The sequence below is a fragment of the Anolis carolinensis genome, unplaced genomic scaffold, assembly GCF_035594765.1.
Source record: "Anolis carolinensis isolate JA03-04 unplaced genomic scaffold, rAnoCar3.1.pri scaffold_9, whole genome shotgun sequence".
NCBI lineage: Eukaryota > Metazoa > Chordata > Lepidosauria > Squamata > Dactyloidae > Anolis > Anolis carolinensis.
This window is the reverse complement of record NW_026943820.1, coordinates 4,450,193-4,468,046: the sequence shown is the minus strand read 5'-3', so window position 1 is coordinate 4,468,046 and position 17,854 is coordinate 4,450,193. Positions and strand designations below refer to the sequence as shown.

Below are 17,854 nucleotides of genomic sequence, written 5' to 3'. Positions count from 1 at the left end.
TAACTCCTCAAGTCCTGGTCTGCAGCAGGTCCTGGCTTGTTCAGTAGATTCTCTACAGTTCCATTTGGAGGGAAGCCTTAGCATTGAACGGTTGTGTTGTTAAAGTGCGAAGTATGGAACCCTGCGCAGACGGTCAGTCAATGCGACTTAAGCAACATGTAGTCATTGAATTTTTGACAGCAAAAGGTGTCACCCCAAAGGAGATTCATCAGAGAATGCAAGCTGTATAGGGTGATTGTGTTGATGTGAGGACAGTGCGTAATTGGGTGAGTACGTCTAAAGATGTTGAGGTGGGAACATCTGACTTGCGTGACAAACGAAGCGTTGGACGTCCTCTGACAGCAACCACTGACTTTCACAAGCAAAAGGTTGACAGATTGATTCAGAACGATCGTCATATCATTCAGAGAGAAATTTCAAGCATAATCGGCATTTCACAAGAACGTGTGGGTCGCATTATTGCTTTGCTTGTCTCTAAGAAGATCTGTGCACAATGGGTCCTGTGAGACGCCGGTTGCGGAAACAGAGTGTCGACTTCTTCCGTGACGGCTTCATCGTTAGCAGAAATGTATCCAATTGTCTGGTGATTATATGGAAAAGTGAATAGTGGTAGTTAAAGAGCACATTCTAAGGGTTATTTCTGTGTTTGATTTATAAGTGAAGTGAAGTGAAGGTGGAGGCATTACTTTTCATTCAACTCTCCTAGTTTGGCAAGGCACCAACCCTCCTTGGACAGAAAGGGTAAAGGACTATAAAACTACAGCACTGAGCCGTGGCAGTTCAAGTGGGGTCGGACTGTATTAATCGGACGGTCTAGAATGCACCACAAAGCACGAATATTGATACTAGACGAACGGATCCTATAGCATTGAGCCCTGGGGTCAAACCGCACTCATTCAACAGTGTAGATCAGCTCAGCGTGGCCTTTGACTCATTAGGAGCCTTTCAAGGCTTTGTGACTGAGGGTTAAGAGGCCGTCCCCATGAGCAGACTTCTTGGCCTTTGGGTTTTGTGGGGTTCATTATATCCCTTCCCAGTTTCACGTAGTTGTCAGTCGGGGGCCTCTATCCGCCCGCTCTTCTGTTGTGTCTGTCTGTTTCGTCCGGCGGGTGTGAGGCCACCGCTTTGCCGCCGCTGTCTCCGTCTGTCAGCTCGGCTTATGCACGGCCTGCTGGCTGCTCAACCGGCGCAAGACGGGCGCGAGACGTGATCCGTGGGGACAGTTGTGCCGAGACAGCGGTTCGACTGTGCCGAGGATTGGCGTCTTTAATGCGGAGGCGGCCTTACAAGCGGGGAGTGAGAGAGTCATCGAGTTTGGAAAAGACCCTCCAGTCTGTCCCACTTCTACCGTGCAGGAAGATACAATCCGAGCCCTCCCAACAGATAGCCATCCCGCATCTGAGTCATCCACTAGGGGCATCCAGTCTGACCCCATTGGGCCAGGGAAGGAGAAAGAATCCGAGCCTTATCTATATATATATAAAAGAGTGATGGCATCACGGCGACCCACAAAACAACAAAACTACAGGCCCCCCAACCTCGAAATTTGACAACACAACCCATCATCCACGCCTCTAGGTTGATACAACAAAAAGAAAAGAAAAATAAAGTCCTAATTAGAGAGAGAGGAATAATTGCTTTTATCCAATTGCTGCCAGTTAGAAGGCTAAACTCCTCCAACTTGGTCTCCTAGCAACCCCCAAAAAATAATAAAAAACACTAAAAAAGTAATACAATAAAATACTATAATAACAGAAAATAACTAAAAATAATACAAGAAAATAATAAAATATAATAAATAAAAATATAACTTACAATAAAATTGATAAAAAATTGCAAATAACGTCAAATAAAAATTACACAACAATTTTTAACCAATACCACCACCACTTTGCCACAGCAACGCGTGGCCGGGCACAGCTAGTTGATAGATAGAAACCCTGTTTCTGAATCATACAATCAGAAGAGATCCCCAAAGGCCATCCGGTCTGACCCCATTGTGCCACACAGGGAGGCATCATAAAAAGCCCTCCTGAAACATAGCCTCTGAGTCATAGAGTTGGAAGAGACCACAAAGGCTATCCAACCCATTTCTACCAGGCATGAAGACACATTCAGAGTCCTCCTGACAGATAGCCATCCAGATGGCCGTCTTTCAGATATTTATGCATGGCTCCCATGTCTCAATCTTCTCTTGTCCAAGCTAAGCCACTTGGCTTCCAGACTTTGGAGATCTAAAAACACTAAAAAGGTAAAGGTAAAGGTTTTCCCCTGACGTTAAGTCCAGTCATGTCTGACTCTGGGGGTTGCTGCTCATCTCCATTTCTAATCCGAAGAGCCGGCGTTGTCCATAGACACCTCCAAGGTCATGTGACCGGCATGACTGCATGGAGCGCCGTTACCTTCCCGCCTGAGCGGTACCTTTTGATCTACTTACATTGGCATGTTTTCGAACTGCTAGGTTGGCAGAAGCTAGAGCTAACAGTGGATGCTCACTCCACTCTCGGGATTTGAACCTGGGACCTTTCGATCCGCAAATTCAGCAGCTCAGCGCTTTAACACACTGTGCCACTAAGGGCCCCGTCTAAAAACACTACAAACTATATATGCTGCATATTATGCATACTGGGAGGGATAATATAGTTATTTCCTGGCTGGAAAAAAATGGGGTTCTTTACATCTGAGAAATCTTTTTAATATGAATGGAATTTTGGGCTGTTTCCTCCTTACATTTATTTAACCTATGGAAATATATGGTACCTTTGGTGTTTTCCTTTGCACCAAGATGATCTCTGGGCCCCAGCAGCCTCATGGGACATACAGTCCATCAGAGTGGTTTACACCGGAGCCATATAGAACTTTATTCCTGCTTTGGCCAGACTTTCTCACTTGGAATAATAACCCAGTTGTCTTCTCTTCTCTTCTCCTTTCCTTGCAGGTACCTGATAGGAGAGGAGGGCTATTGCCTGACCTCCCTGCAGAGCGCCCTCTCCTACGTGGAGTCCCTCCACCGGCCCGTCCTGGAGAAGTAGCCCTGCCTTGCCCTTCACCCTTGCACAGCAGCAGCAGCAGCAGCAGATGTTAGCCATAGGGGACACACAGGGACATCCCGCCCAAAATCCCCGGTCCCTTTCGCCTGGAGGAGCTGGGTCTTGCTGACGAGGCCATTCGTTCAATTTCTCCTTCCTTCCTTCCTTCCTTCCTTCCTTCCTTCCTTCCTTCCTTCCTTCCTTCCTTCCTTCCTTCCTTCCTTTTATGCTTCTTTCTTTCTTTCTTTCTTTCTTTCTTTCTTTCTTTCTTTCTTTCTTTCTTTCTTTCTTTTTTCCTTCCTTCCTTCCTTCCTTCCTTCCTTCCTTCCTTCCTTCCTTCCTTCCTTTTTTGCTTCTTTCTTTCTTTCTTTCTTTCTCTTTCTTTTTTCCCCTTCCTTCCTTCCTTCCTTCCTTCCTTCCTTCCTTCCTTCCTTCCTTCCTTCCTTCCTTCCTTCCTTCCTTCGCTCCTTCCTTCCTTCCTTCCTTCCTTCCTTCCTTCCTTCCTTCCTTCCTTTTTTGCGTCTTTCTTTCTTTCTTTCTTTCTTTCTTTCTTTCTTTCTTTCTTTCTTTTTTTCCTTCCTTCCTTCCTTCTTTCCTTCCTTCACTCTTACCTTCCTTCGCTCTTACCTTCCTTCTTTCCTTCCTTCCTTCCTTCCTTCGCTCCTTCCTTCCTTTTTTCCTTCCTTCCTTCCTTCCTTTGCTCCTTCCTTCCTCCCTCCCTCCCTCCCTCCCTCCCTCCCTCCCTCCCTCCCTCCCTCCCTTCCTTCTTACCTTCCTTCTTTCCTTCTTTCCTCTCATCCTTCCTTCCTTCCTTCCTTCCTTCGCTCTTACCTTCCTTCTTTCCTTCCTTTCGTCCTTCCTTCCTTCACTCCTTCCTTCCGTCACTCCTTTCTTCTCTCCTTTCTTCCTTCCTTCCTTCCTTCCTTCCTTCCTTCCTTCCTTCCTTCCTTCCTTCCTTCCTTCCTTATCCCTCCCTCCTTCCTTGGTGCAATATTTGGGGCTGGGGTCTCCCTTTGCATTAAGCCTGAGAATCCCTTTAATACGAGTCCGTCCTTGGGCTGCAGAGAGAGTCCATTCAGGTTGGGATTTGCAGTTTCCTCCTCAAGGGCAGCTTTATTGGAGCCCGTCCTTGCCATCTGTTGCCGCCTTCTGCACCACTGAGCACGAAGCAGATGGGGACGAGGATTGCTTGGGGGGTCATTCCTTCCCCATTTCACTCTGGAGGAATCTGCAATCGCTTTCCTTATTTCCTTAAAAGGTGAGGAGGGATAACCTTTTGATTGACACTTCTTTGCAGCCTTGTTGTTATTGAGCCTTGACCAGAGAAAGAGGAGAAGTCTAAGGGGTTCGTTGGCCAATTTGGGGGGGCAAAACCCCTCCTGTGCTTTGCTCCCTCTCGTCTGCATGTCTCACTCCTTCTGCCGTCCCCGTTTTTGGGTTCGGATCCGGCCCGGAAGCCTATTAAAAGGGCACGGAGAGATCTGTAGTATGTATGCGCACCATGCACTGGATTTAGAGCAAGCCCAAGTGCTCCTCCCCATCCCAGATAGGTAGGTTTTAGCGCCCATTTGCAAATATTAGATATATAGATATATATATATATATTTGAACCCAAAAAGTCGTAACACTGAATGAAGGGACCTACAAATGAAGGGACAACAAGTGTGTACATTACGAGAGAGAGCCTTCTCTTTCATATAGGAATTTTTTAAAGAGACTAGAGTCATAGAGATCCATGGAGTCTGGCTGGATTTGCACAATTTGGGTCCAAAGTCGGCAGCTAGATTTATCCGCACCACTTTGAAAAAAAAAAAGGGTTTATTATAAGGTGCTTCTGGAGCCAGGATGATGGGCTTTTCTGTCCAACACTAAGCGATGAACAAACACTTGGATTCATAGGAATCGCTGCACTTGATGCTTAATGCTAACTTTCTCCTCACCTTGATGTGCGTCGCATCATCTGCGGACCCCAAAATATTTGAAGTATTTGTGATTCCACTCGACTCATTTTTGGCTTCGCTCTCGCGGGCTTTTTGGTAATAAACACCATTATCTTTGGCCTGCTCATCAAATTGTACTATTTGATCTCTCTCTCTTGCTAGGTTTCTCCACCTGAGTTGTTCTCGGGAAGCCCTGCTTCATGTTATAGATACAGAATTAAAAACAACAACAGTAAGTATGTTGTCAAAGGCTTTCATGGCTGGAATCACTTGGTTGCTGTGAGTTTTCCGGGCTGTATGACCATGTTCCAGAAGCATTCTCTCCCAATGTTTCGCCCACATCTATGGCAGGCAACCTGAGAGATTGTGAGTGATGCCAGACTGCATTCATTCTACAATATATTATTATTATTATTTTATTATGACACAGCAAACAAGATCTACATGCTGGATTTCGTATCACAAAATCACAAGTCGAACACTTCCCAAGTGTCTAGGACTGTGTGATGTGTTATTATTATTATTGTTAATATTATTATTATTATTATTATTGCATGATACAGCAAACTAGATAGATATGCTGGATTCCGTATCACAAAATCACAAGTCAAACACTTCCCAAGCGTCTAGGACTGTGTGATGTGTTATTATTATTATTGTTATTATTATTATTCTTGTATGACACAGCAAACAAGATAGATATGCTGGATTTCGTATCACAAAATCACAAGTCAAACACTTCCCAAGTGTTTAGGACTCTACAATGTATTATTAGTGTTGTTGTTGTTGTTGTTGTTGACACGCTGTGTCATACTATGTCTTTGTGTCAATAATAATAATGATAATAATAATAATAATAATAATAATAATAATAATAATAATAATAATAATGGGAATTGAAGTCCAAAACACCACTACCACCACCACCACCACCACCACAATAATAATAATAATAATAATAATAATAATAATAATAATAATAATAATAATACATCACAGTCCTAAACACTTGGGAAATGTTTGACTTGTGATTTTGTGATACGAAAGCCAGCATATATATCTTGTTTGCTGTGTCATGCTTTGTCTTTGTGTCAATAATAATAATAATAATAATAATGGGAATTGAAGTCCAAAACACCAACACCACTACCACCACAATAATAATAATAATAATAATAATAATACATATATCTCGTTTGCTGTGTCATACTGTGTCTTTTTGTCAATAATAATAATGACAATAATAATAATTTTGCTTTCTACCCTGCCATTATCTCCCCGAAGAGACTCGGGGCGACAAACAAAATACTTCTGGAGCATGGCCAGACAGCCCAGAAAACTCACAGCAACCAAGTAATTCCAGCCATGAAAGCCTTCAATACACAGAACAGTAAGATTTATAATCAAACCCACTTGCACAAAGGGTGAACCTGACTGACTGGGAAGAATAGAAAAGCACACGGCATACTGTTTAGAGGTTTATTAAATATATGAAAACGTTTATTAAAAGCAGCAAGAGGCCACGTGACGGTGGCCCCAAAGTGTGAAGGGACATGCAAGGCTACGAAGGGGCAATTTAGGGTCCTCTTTTCTGTGTCATTCCCAAAGGCAAGCAGGACGTAAGGAGATCTGGGTTCCAGGTGGTCCTATTAGCTTACAAGACGGGCAGATATCCTTGGAAAGGGGTTGAGACTACACTTCCCATCAGCCCCAGACAATGGTGAGAGTGCTGGAATGAAGCCAGAAGGAATGCAGTGTCAAAACCAGAGCAGAGGACAAATCACTTTCTTTGGATTTCCCTTGCAAAGACCAGGATCTAAATCCGGCATGGGCCAACTTCGGCCAGGTTTGGAAAAACCTCAAATCTTCCAGAAAAAGTGACATCTTCCATATCTGAAAAACTTCCCAAATTTTTATTTTCCTGACTCACCGGGTTTGAGAAAACCTCAAATTTTCCAGAAAAAGTTCCTGAAAAACTCCCCAAATTTGGATTTTCCTGACTCACCAGGTTTGGGAAAACCTCAAATTTTCCAGAAAAAGTGACATCTTCCAAATCTGAAAAACTTCCAAATTTGGATTTTCCTGACCCACCGGGTTTGAAAAAACCTCAAATTTTCCAGAAAAAGTGACATCTTCCAAATCTGAAAAACTTCCAGATTTTGATTTATCTGACTCACGGGGTTTGGAAAAACCTCAAATTTTCCAGAAAAAAGTGACATCTTCCAAATCTGAAAAACTTCCCAAATTTGGATTTTTCTGACCCGCCAGAAAAAATCTTCCAGAAAAATCATGTCTACCGGCTGTTAGGAATTGTGGGAGTTGAAGTCCAAAACACCTGGAAGTTGGCTGAAGTTTGCCCATGCCTGATCTAAATGCATCACTGCCCCATACTCTGCATTTTTCCATGCCGTGTTTTGGGGAAACACCAGGTAAGCGGCTTAAGAGGAATCGGGGGTAATTACTCCCAAGATCTGGACCCTTGGTCGATCTCTAGCATCAGGCCCACATTGCAAAGACACTGACCCGTCGGTGCTTCGAATGGTTTGTCTTTGGCTAGGGATCCGGATGGGTCAAGAAGCAAAGGCCACCCGTCGGTCCCCTTCCTGCCCATCTTGGGAGCCCACGGGACCCGGCGGAGAGAAGGGTTCGGACGTGAGGAAGGGCCAGAGCGGAGGAAGGGTCTTCCAAGGGGTCTTCAGATCTTCCCCTGGGAGGCCAGGGCCTTGAGGTCGGCGGGCGAGGCGGCGCTCAGGACCCGATGGGAGACGGCCCTCTTCTCCACCAAGGAGGCCACCGCTTGCCCCACTTCCAGGTGGCTGACGTAGCCGGGGCCCAGCCGCTCCGGAGTGGTCACCCCCATGTTGATCTTCACCTGCAAAGTATGACAGATGTATTGTCAAAGGCTCATGGGACACCCCAGTGACCTCATAACAACTTGGCACCAACCAAGTGCCAATGACTTCATAATGACTTGGCACCAACCTCATTGAGCTTGCAGGGGATGTCCGGGTATTCCTCCCGCACCATGAGGGCAAAGGCCAGGGCTCCGGCCGCTCCGAGGGTCAAGAAGCCCGTGCCGGGCATCAGGAGGCGCTCCCCTGCTCCACCTGCCAAAGCAGAGACGACCTGAGGTGCCTGCCCCTCTTCTTTTCCCAAATACTGAGATTCAAGCACCCTATGTCTATATATATATATACAGTAGAGTCTCACTTATCCAAGCTAAACGGGCCAGCAGAAGCTTGGATAAACGAATATCTTGGATAATAAGGGGAGATTAAGGAAAAGCCTATTAAACATCAAATTAGGTTATGATTTTACAAATTAAGCACCAAAACATCATGTTAGACAACAAATTTGACAGAAAAAGTAGTTCAATACGCAATAATGTTATGTTGTAAATACTGTATTTACAAATTTAGCACCAAAATATCACGATATATTGAAAACATTGACTACAAAAATGGCTTGGATAATCCAGAGGCTTGGATAAGCGAGGCTTGGATACGTGAGACTCTAATATATATATATATATATATATATATATATATATATATATATATATAAATAATAATAATAATAATAATAATAAAAGAGTCCCGGTGGCGAAGTGTGTTAAAGCGCTGAGCTGCTGAACTTGCAGACCGAAAAGTCCCAGGTTCAAATTTATTTATTATTTTATTTACAGTATTTATATTCCGCCCTTCTTTCTCACCCCGAAGGGGACTCAGGGCGGATCACATTATGTACATATAAGGCAAACATTCAATGCCCTTTAACACATCAGAGACAGACAGACAGACGCAGAGGCAATTTAACCTTCTCCTGAGGGGATGTTCGATTCTGGCCACAGGGGGGAGCAGCTGCTTCATCATCCACTCTGACGGCACTTCCTCATTCCAACGTTGTAAATTAGTTAAACTTGCCTCCCCACTTTTATAAGTGGTACCTTATTTCCTACTTGATAGATGCAACTATCTTTCGGGTTGCTAGGTCAGCAACAAGCAGGGGCTATTTTTTATTTTTAATTGACAGGTGCTCACCCCGCCACAGGCTGGTCTCAAACTCATGACCTCATGGTCAGAATGATTTATTGCAGCAGCTGTTTACCAGCCTGCGCCACAGCCCGGCCCCAAATCCCGGGAGCGGCTTGAGCGCCCGCTGTTAGCACCAGCTCCTGCCAACCTAGCAGTTCGAAAACATGCCAATGTGAGTAGATCAATAGGTACTGCTCCGGTGGGAAGGTAACGGAGCTCCATGCAGTCATGCCAGTGGCCACATGACCTTGGAGGTGTCTACGGACAACGCCGGCTCTTCGGCTTAGAAATGGAGATGAGCACCAACCCCCAGAGTCAGACATGACTGGACTTAACATCAGGGGAACCTTTACCTTTTACTATCTCTCTCTATATAAACATTTCCACATATGCCAGATCTCAGCCATGGACCTGGTCCAGCAGAAGTTGGACTAGATGGCTTCTGGTGGGCTCATGCCTTTGCTACTGTCTGGAGGCTTCTCACCTGTAATGAAGGTGTAGGACCCTTCGGGGTTGTCCTTGACGAGAGGAAAGAAGGCTTTCCAGGCCGTGAAGGTGCTGAGGAGGAGCGTGTCCAAGACCTGAAGAAGAAGAGTTGGAGGACCATCATCCACAGCGAAACAACCCTCCCTCTCAAACCAAACACGCAGAGAAGTATCACCTGCAAGATCTCTTAGCCAATCTTGTTTTGAGAAATAGACAAAGATCTTTCTAATGTTTCATCTCTATTCTCCTTGCACTCAAGACGCACTCAGGGGGCTCTTGACTGGCAACTGACCAGCAACTGACCAGCGTACAGTGTGATAAGGCCTGGTGTGAGAAGCTTTGGTGAGAGAAGCCCTAGATTAAAGGCCTACTGTGTGAAGCTCCTGTGTAAGTTCGGTGTGAGAGGAGGCTCTGTGAGAGTGAAGCTGTTTATCTGCATGGGAAAGAAGCCCAACATGGAAGCAAAGAAGGAAGTATAAAGAACTTTGAAGACCCCGTGTGTGAAGCTCCAGTGTGAAAGCTGCTGTGTGTAAAGTTATTGTGTGAAGCTCCTGTGTAAGTTTGGTGTGAGAGGAGGCTCTGTGAGAGTGAAGCTGTTTATCTGCATGAGAAAGAAGTCCAACATGGATGCAAAGAAGGAAGTATAAAGAACTTTGAAGACCCCATGTGTGAAAGCTGCTGTGCAGAAAGCTATTGTGTGAAGCTCCTGTCTAAGTTCGGTGTGAGAGGAGGCTCTGTGAGAGCGAAGCTATTTATCTGTATGGGAAAGAAACCCAACATGGAAGCAAAGAGGGAAGTATAAAGAACGTTGAAGACCCCGTGTGTGAAGCTCCAGTGTGAAATTATTGCGTGAAGCTCCCGTGTAAGTTCGGTGTGAGAGGAGGCTCTGTGAGAGCGAAGCTGTTTATCTGCATGAGAAAAAAGCCCAACATGGAAGCAAAGAAGGAAATATAAAGAACTTTGAAGACCCCGTGTGTGAAGCTCCAGTGTGAAAGCTGCTGTGTGTAAAACTATTGTGTGAAGCTCCTGTGTAAGTTCGGTGTGAGAGGAGGCTCTGAGAGAGCAAAGCTGTTTATCTGCATGAGAAAAAAGCCCAACATGGAAGCAAAGAAGAAAGTATAAAGAACTTTAAAGAACCCATGTTGAAAGCTGCTGTGTGTAAAGCTATTGTGTGAAGCTCCTGAGTAAGTTCGGTGTGAGAGGAGGCTCTGTGAGAGCGAAGCTGCTTATCTGAATGAGAAAGAAGCCCAGCGTGGAAGCAAAGAAGGAAGTATAAAGAACTTTATATGTGTTTTTGTAAATAGTGCAACTATATTATTTTGCTACAAAGGAAGAGATAACATATGTTTATGGGGAGAGTCTTTTGTTAATAAGCCAACTTGCCTAACAGGAGGCAAGCGTGATATAAATCCCCTTGTTTTGGAAACGACTTGAGGGCAAGCGGCAAAATACACAAGCGATGGCAATAAAGGGGTACTAAGGAAACAAAACGGGGCGCTTTTCCTACCAATGTTGACCCCCAACCCCTCCCCAAGACTTAGTTTAGGGTCACTCACCCGGTGGAGCTCCTGGAGGGTCTGGGAGAGCGGGGGTCCGCCTTGCCACCAGCTGAAGCCCAGGGAGGAGACCACGTCCGTCACTTGGCCCACCGCCTTCAGCAGGGCCCCCTTGGCCACTTCGGCCCCTTCCTCCGAACCTGGAAGGAGAAAACGGGCAGGGGTCTCCACCTGGAATAATAACCTGTCTTACTAATATAGACAGAAAATCATGCCTTCTCCCCTAAGAAACTGGTAAGGACTTTTTGGCTAAGAAGCGTCTTGACCTTCGCAAACTCTGTTGAGCTGCCCTGTGTTGACGAAACATAAATCTCCTATCTCACTACTCATTAGACTGAGCACCTGGGATCTCTTCCTCTGAGCTCTTCTCTGCTTCTGACCTTGCTTCTCTAGCAAACTGCCTTTCTGGAATGGGGCCTACAGACTTATTTTCCCAACAGCAATGCAAACCCACCCATCCAAAGGCAACCCAAAGCGATATGGTTCCCGAATTATCCACAAAGCCTTACCTACATCCCCGACGAATGTGTGCAGACGGTCGCAGGCGGATGGGGACAAAAACTGCCTCAGTTTCTCCAGCCGGCTCTCATCCCGAGAAATGACCGCCACCTGGAAGCCTGTGCAAATGAGATGGAGCATCAGACCCAGATGGACAGATCCATATCCGAAAAATATTTGGTCCGCTGGAGTACATCAAATGAGAGATTTAGTTGCTAGGCCCGATTTTAAAGACCAGGATTTGAATCTGGAAGATGTGGCTGAACAATGAATGAGAGAAGAGTACTCCTGGGCATGTACAAAGTGCATTTCCACCAAACATGAAGACATTGTTCTCAGTCTAGCCGCCTTTGATTAAATGTTTCTGTAGCAAACTTGGCCCAGCAGAAACCTGGCTAGAAATGAAGTAGACATACAGTTGCGACAAAATTTTGGAAGTAATAAATATTCATATATAATACATACAATACATACATATTTATATTGAAATATATTAATATTTAAATATTTATTTTAGAGTAATGAAAAAGGAACAAGCCATACACCAAGACAACGCAAAGACTTGCTTTTTTCATCCCCGTTAACGTCTAGCATGCAAAAAGATTTTAAGCTTCTGCAATGGAAAACAGGGAGGAAATATTTGAAAAAATCCAGAGTCTGGCACATCAAATCTTGTGGCGATGGATTTTAGCGCATTCTCAATTGCCAGACATCAATGGTCCCACTCGGAGCATTTAAGTGAAAACTGGAGAGGGCTCCTGAACTTTTAATGGTTGCGCGGAAAAGGGAATATCAGCCGGCGGATTTCACTTTTTGACCCAACCATCACCTCTTGTATAAGAGAGGAAGGTAGGATAAAAGTACCAACAACAACAACAACAACAAAGATAAAATAGGGTATCATCTCAGCTGCTGTAAGAAAATTGCACAGACAGACTACAAACAGAGGCACAACTATGTGGCCCAAATGATTCATTGGAACTTATGCCTCAAGTCCCACCTCCCAGCAGCAAAGAACTGGTGGGATCACAAACCTGCAAAAGTATTGGAAAATGAGCACGCAAAAATACTGTGGGACTTCCGAATCCAGACTGACAAAGTTCTGGAACACAACACACCAGACATCACAGTTGTGGAAAAGAAAAAGGTTTGGATCATTGATGTTGCCATCCCAGGTGACAGTCGCATTGACGAAAAACAACAGGAAAAACTCAGCCGCTATCAGGACCTCAAGATTGAACTTCAAAGACTCTGGCAGAAACCAGTGCAGGTGGTCCCGGTGGTGATGGGCACACTGGGTGCTGTGCCAAAAGATCTCAGCCAGCATTTGGAAACAATAGACATCGACAAAATTACGATCTGCCAACTGCAAAAGGCCACCCGACTGGGATCTGCACACATCATCCGAAAATACATCACACAGTCCTAGACACTTGGAAAGTGTTCGACTTGTGATTTTGTGATACGAAATCCAGCATGTCTATCTTGTTTGCTGTGTCATACAACAACAACAACAACAACAACAACAACAATAATACAGCTCATCCGCTTTTCACCTTAGCAATCACAGTACCAGTTCTTGAACTAGGCTATAGCAAAGAGCCATCTGGTCACCAGATTTCAAAATATTTGGAAATATTTGGGGGAAGGTAAGGTAAAGGTAAAGGTTAAGTCCAGTCGTGACCGACTCTGGGGGTTGGTGCTCATCTTCATTTCTAAGCCGAAGAGCCAGCATTGTTCGTAGACACCTCCAAGGTCATGTGGCCATTGGCATGACTGCATGGAGCGCCGTTACCTTCCCACTGGAGCGGTACCTATTGATCTACTCACATTGGCATGTTTTCGAACTGCTAGGTTGGTAGAAGCTGGAGCTAACAGTGGCCACTCACGTCGCTCCCGGGGTTTGAACCCGGGACTTTTCGGTCTGCAAGTTCAGCAGCTCAGTGCTTTAACACACTTCGCTACCAGGGCGAAACAAAATTTTAATTTCCCAAATTGAAGTCTGGCGCATCACCTCCTGCAGCAATGCAGTTAGTGCATTCTTGATTTAAGTGCGTTTGAACTCAACGCCCGTGCATGCAATGCACATTTAAGTTTGCCAGAGCGAAATCTGGAAATGCCTCCAATGGTTGGTTGGAAGAAGGAATTTCAGTGGCTCTTTTACCTAAATGTTAGATTTCGCTCTTGGATCCAACCATTACAGTGATAGGTAGCACCTGATTTCAATGTATTTGAAAATAATTGAAAAAAGTTGACTCTCGAATCCTGTGACAAAGTTAGTACATTTTTTATTGCAAGACACCAGCACTCCCAAAGAAGTGCATTCACACTCACAGATTCGCAGCCATGGTTGACTTTGCTCTCAACCCCCGTGCATGCATGCAAGGCACATTTACGATTGTAGGCTTGATCCTGGATCTTCAATGCGGCCCTGGATGTGCATTCCCACTTGAGACCAATGAATGCACATTAACACATAACACCTATGGGAATGCATTCGCACCCAATGCCCATGCATGCAATTCATATTTAAGGTTGTCGGAGCGAAAATGGAAAATACCTCCATTTTGCATCCTGGCAACCTCAGCATCGATTTGTGGGCCACTAGATTTGAAAATATCTGAAAATATTTGGAAAAATTGCTGGATTCCGCTCCTCGACGGAGCCAAAACAGGTATAATATCCCTCTCTGGCTTTCACTCTGGCAACTTCAGCATCTGTTCTTGAACCAGGCTGTTGCAAAGAGCCGTGCGGACAACGGATTTCAAAATATTTCTTTGCTTGCTTTATTTAACTGCTGGATTTCGCTCCTCAACTCAACCATAACATGTATAATAGCCTTCTCTGCATTTCACCCTCGCAACTGGAACATCTGTTCTTGAACCAGGCTGGGGCAAAGAGCCGTGCGGACACCGGATTTCAAAATATTTATTTGCTCGTTTTATTTAACTGCTGGATTTTGCTCCTCGACTCAAACATAACAAACATATTCACCTCTGCTTTTCGCCCTGGCAACTTCAACATCTGTTCTTCAACCAGGCTATTGCAAAGAACCGTGCGGACACCAGATTTCAAAATATTTCTTTGCTTGTGTTATTCAATTGCTGGATTTTGCTTCTCAACTCAACCATAACATGTATAACAGCTATCTCTGCTTTTCACCCTGGCAATTTTAGCATCAGTTCTTGAACCAAGCTGTTGCAAAGAGCCACATGGACACTGGATTTTAATATATTTTTTGCTTACTTTATTCAATTGCTGGATTTCGCTCTGGCAACTTTAGCATCTGTTCTTCAACCAGGCTATTGTGAAGAACCGTGAGGACATTGAATTTCAAAATATTTCTTTGCTTGTGTTATTCAATGGCTGGATTTCGCTCCTCAGCTCAACCATAACATGTATAATAGTCCTCTCTGCTTTTCACTCTCGCAACTTAAACATCTGTTCTTGAACCAGGCTGTTGCAAAAAAACATGCGGACAGCGGATTTCAAAATATTTCTTTGCTTGTGTTATTCAATTGCTGGATTTCACTCCTCAACTCAACCATCTATATATATAAAAGAGTGATGGCATCACGGCGACCCACAAAACAACAAAAGTACAGGCCCCTCAAACTCAAAATTTGACAACACAACCCATCATCCACGCCTCAAGGTTGATACAACAAAAAGAAAAGAAAAAGAAAGTCCTAATTAGAGGGAGAGGAATAATTTTTTTTATCCAATGGCTGCCAGTTTAGAGGGCTAATCTCTGCCCACTTGGTTGCCTAGCAACCAAGGGACAGCCAGGTTTCAGTTAGGGGACAGGCAGATTTAGGCCTCACTTAGACTTCTTCCACAGATTATCTAATTTGCACTGGATTATATGGCAGTGTAGACTCAAGGCCCTTCCACACAACTATATAACCCATTTATAATCTTATATTATCTGCTTTGCACTGGATTATCTTGACTCCACACTGCCATATAATCCACTTCAGTGTGCATTTTATACAGCTGTGAAGAAGGGGCCTCATATAATCCAGTTCTAAGCAAATAATTTAAGATTATCAATATACAGTAGAGTCTCACTTATCCAACGTAAACAGGCCGGCAGGATAAGTGAATCTGTTGGATAATAAGAAGGGATTCAGGAAAAGCCAATTAAACATCAAATTAGGTAATCGTTATACAAATTAAGTACCAAAACATCATATTATACAACAAATTTGACAGAAAAAGTAGTTCCATGCGCAGTAATGCTATGTAGTATTTACAGTAGCGTCTCACTTATCCAACACTTGCTTATCCAACGTTCTGGATTATCCAACGCATTTTTGTAGTCAATGCTTTCAATATATCGTGATATTTTGGTGCTAAATTCATAAATACAGTAATTACTATATAGCATTACTGTGTACTGAACTACTTTTCCTGACAAATTTGTTGTCTAACATGATGTTTTGGTGCTTAATTTGTAAAATCATAACTTAATTTGATGTTTAATAGGGTTATCCTTAATTCCTCATTATCCAACATATTCGCTTATCCAACGTTTTGCTGGCCCGTTTATGTTGGATAAGTGAGACTCTACTGTACTGTATTGTATTTACAAATTTACCACTAAAATATCACAATGAATTTAAAACACTGACTACAAAAACATTGATTATGAAAAGGCAGACTGCGTTGGATAATCCAGAACATTGTATAAGCGAATGTTGGATAAGTGAGATTCTTCTTTAATATGAAATAATTACTGGGATAGAATAAAGCAGAACAATATAATCTCTAAAACCAGGACAGTAAATAAACAGGGGAATTCCACACAGGAAACAATCAGGGCCAGCTAACACCTCCCAACAAAGTATTCCCATAATCAAAGTCTGGCAAATCCTGTTTTCTCAGGGCCACAGACAGTAGAAGCACATAAAATATCGCAAACAACACCACTCTGAAAACAAGGGAATTCCAGACAGGAAACAATCAGGGCCAGCTAACACCTCCCAACAAAAAATTCACTCAGGGAGGAAACAGCCAGGCTTTAAAGCTGCAAGGCCATTACATCCTAATCATTTTTCCTAATTGCAGCATTCATACTTGCCTCCAACAAACAAAAAAAACCAATCAGAAATATTGTATATTCACAACCTTTAGGAAATAATATCCCCTGATGGCGCAGCGTGTTAAAGCGCTGAGCGGCTGAACGTCTGGACCGAAAGGCCACAGGTTTGAATTGGGGGAGCGGAGAGAGCCCCCACTGTTAGCCCCAGCTTCTGCCAACCCAGAAGTTCAAAAACATGCAAATGTGAGTGCATCAATAGGTACTGCTCCGGCAGGAAGGTAACGCCGCTCCATGTAGTCATCCCACATGACCTTGGAGGAGTCTACGGACAACGCCGGCTCTTTGGCTTAGAAATGGAGATGAGCACCAACCTCCAGAGTCAGACACGACTGGACTTAATGTCTGGGGAAAACCTTTACACTTTACCTTAACTACCACCAATTCCTCAATACTTTATTTCCCATACCACCAGACTTCGCCACAGCAACGCGTGGCCGGGCACAGCTAGTAACATATATATTAGCCATCTCTGCTTTTCACTCTGACAACTTAAGCATCTGTTCTTGAACCAGGCTGTTGCAAAGAGCCGTGCGGACACCGGTTTCCGAAATATTTCTTTGCTTGCTTTATTCAATTGCTGGATTTTACTGTGGCAACGTTAGCATCTGTTCTTCAACTAGGCTATTGCAAAGAGCCGTGCGGACACCGGATTTTGAAATATTTGCTTGCTTTATTCAATTGCTGGATTTCGCTCCTTAGCTCAACTGTAACAAGCATATTCACCTTCTCTGCTTTTCACCCTGGCATCCTTAGCATCTGTTCTTGAACCAGGCTGTTGCAAAGAGCCGTGCGGACACAGGATTTCAAAATATTTTTGCTTGTTTTATTCAATCGCTGGATTTTGTTCCTCAACTCAACCATAACAAACATATTAACCATTTCTGCTTTTCACTCTGGCAACTTTTAGCATCTGTTCTTGAACCAGGCTGTTGCAAAGAGCCGTCCGGATACTGGATTTCAATATATATTTTGTATATATATTTATATTTTATATATTGCTTTATTCAATGGCTGGATTTCGCTCTTGGACTCAACAATTGCAAGTCCTGGCCACCTCGGCACTGGCCTTTTTGGACCTAGATATTGCCAAGAGGGCTGCGGGCGCTTACCTTTCTCCAGGAGCGCCTTGACAATGCCGGACCCCACGGTGCCAGCGCCACCCAGGACCACGGCCACCCGACCCTCCGAGGAAGAAGAAGAGGACATC

At 44.1% G+C, this 17,854-nt stretch overlaps 3 protein-coding genes across 6 annotated transcripts in view; 2 read left to right on the top strand and 1 right to left on the bottom strand.

Annotated features, from left to right (window-relative positions):
* The window catches only part of vps9d1 (VPS9 domain containing 1), a 33,543-nt gene extending 28,456 nt beyond the window's left edge, over window positions 1–5,087 (top strand). The window contains exon 15 of the mRNA XM_062961855.1: window positions 2,939–5,087. Within this exon, the coding sequence (XP_062817925.1) occupies window positions 2,939–3,032 (94 nt within the window). The 3' untranslated portion in view covers window positions 3,033–5,087. The remainder of the gene's footprint in view (window positions 1–2,938) is intronic.
* Window positions 5,088–6,434: 1,347 nt separating this feature from the next.
* The window catches only part of LOC103281771 (uncharacterized), a 15,401-nt gene continuing 3,981 nt past the window's right edge, over window positions 6,435–17,854 (bottom strand). For 3 of the 4 annotated variants that reach the window (XM_062961860.1, XM_062961862.1, XM_062961861.1), the window contains 6 exons: window positions 17,757–17,854; window positions 11,555–11,662; window positions 11,046–11,185; window positions 9,488–9,584; window positions 7,952–8,076; window positions 6,435–7,841 (listed from right to left, as the gene is read on the bottom strand). The exon at window positions 17,757–17,854 ends at the window's right edge or, in 2 of these variants, runs on beyond it. In XM_062961860.1, coding sequence (XP_062817930.1) covers window positions 7,665–7,841; window positions 7,952–8,076; window positions 9,488–9,584; window positions 11,046–11,185; window positions 11,555–11,662; window positions 17,757–17,854 — 745 coding nt within the window. In that variant the 3' untranslated portion in view covers window positions 6,435–7,664. The remainder of the gene's footprint in view (window positions 7,842–7,951; window positions 8,077–9,487; window positions 9,585–11,045; window positions 11,186–11,554; window positions 11,663–17,756) is intronic. The other variant, XR_010000595.1, reaches the window with a different exon arrangement.
* The window catches only part of spata2l (spermatogenesis associated 2 like), a 21,543-nt gene continuing 11,660 nt past the window's right edge, over window positions 7,972–17,854 (top strand). The window contains exon 1 of the mRNA XM_062961857.1: window positions 7,972–8,100. The gene's annotated coding sequence lies outside the window, so the exon portion shown is untranslated. The remainder of the gene's footprint in view (window positions 8,101–17,854) is intronic.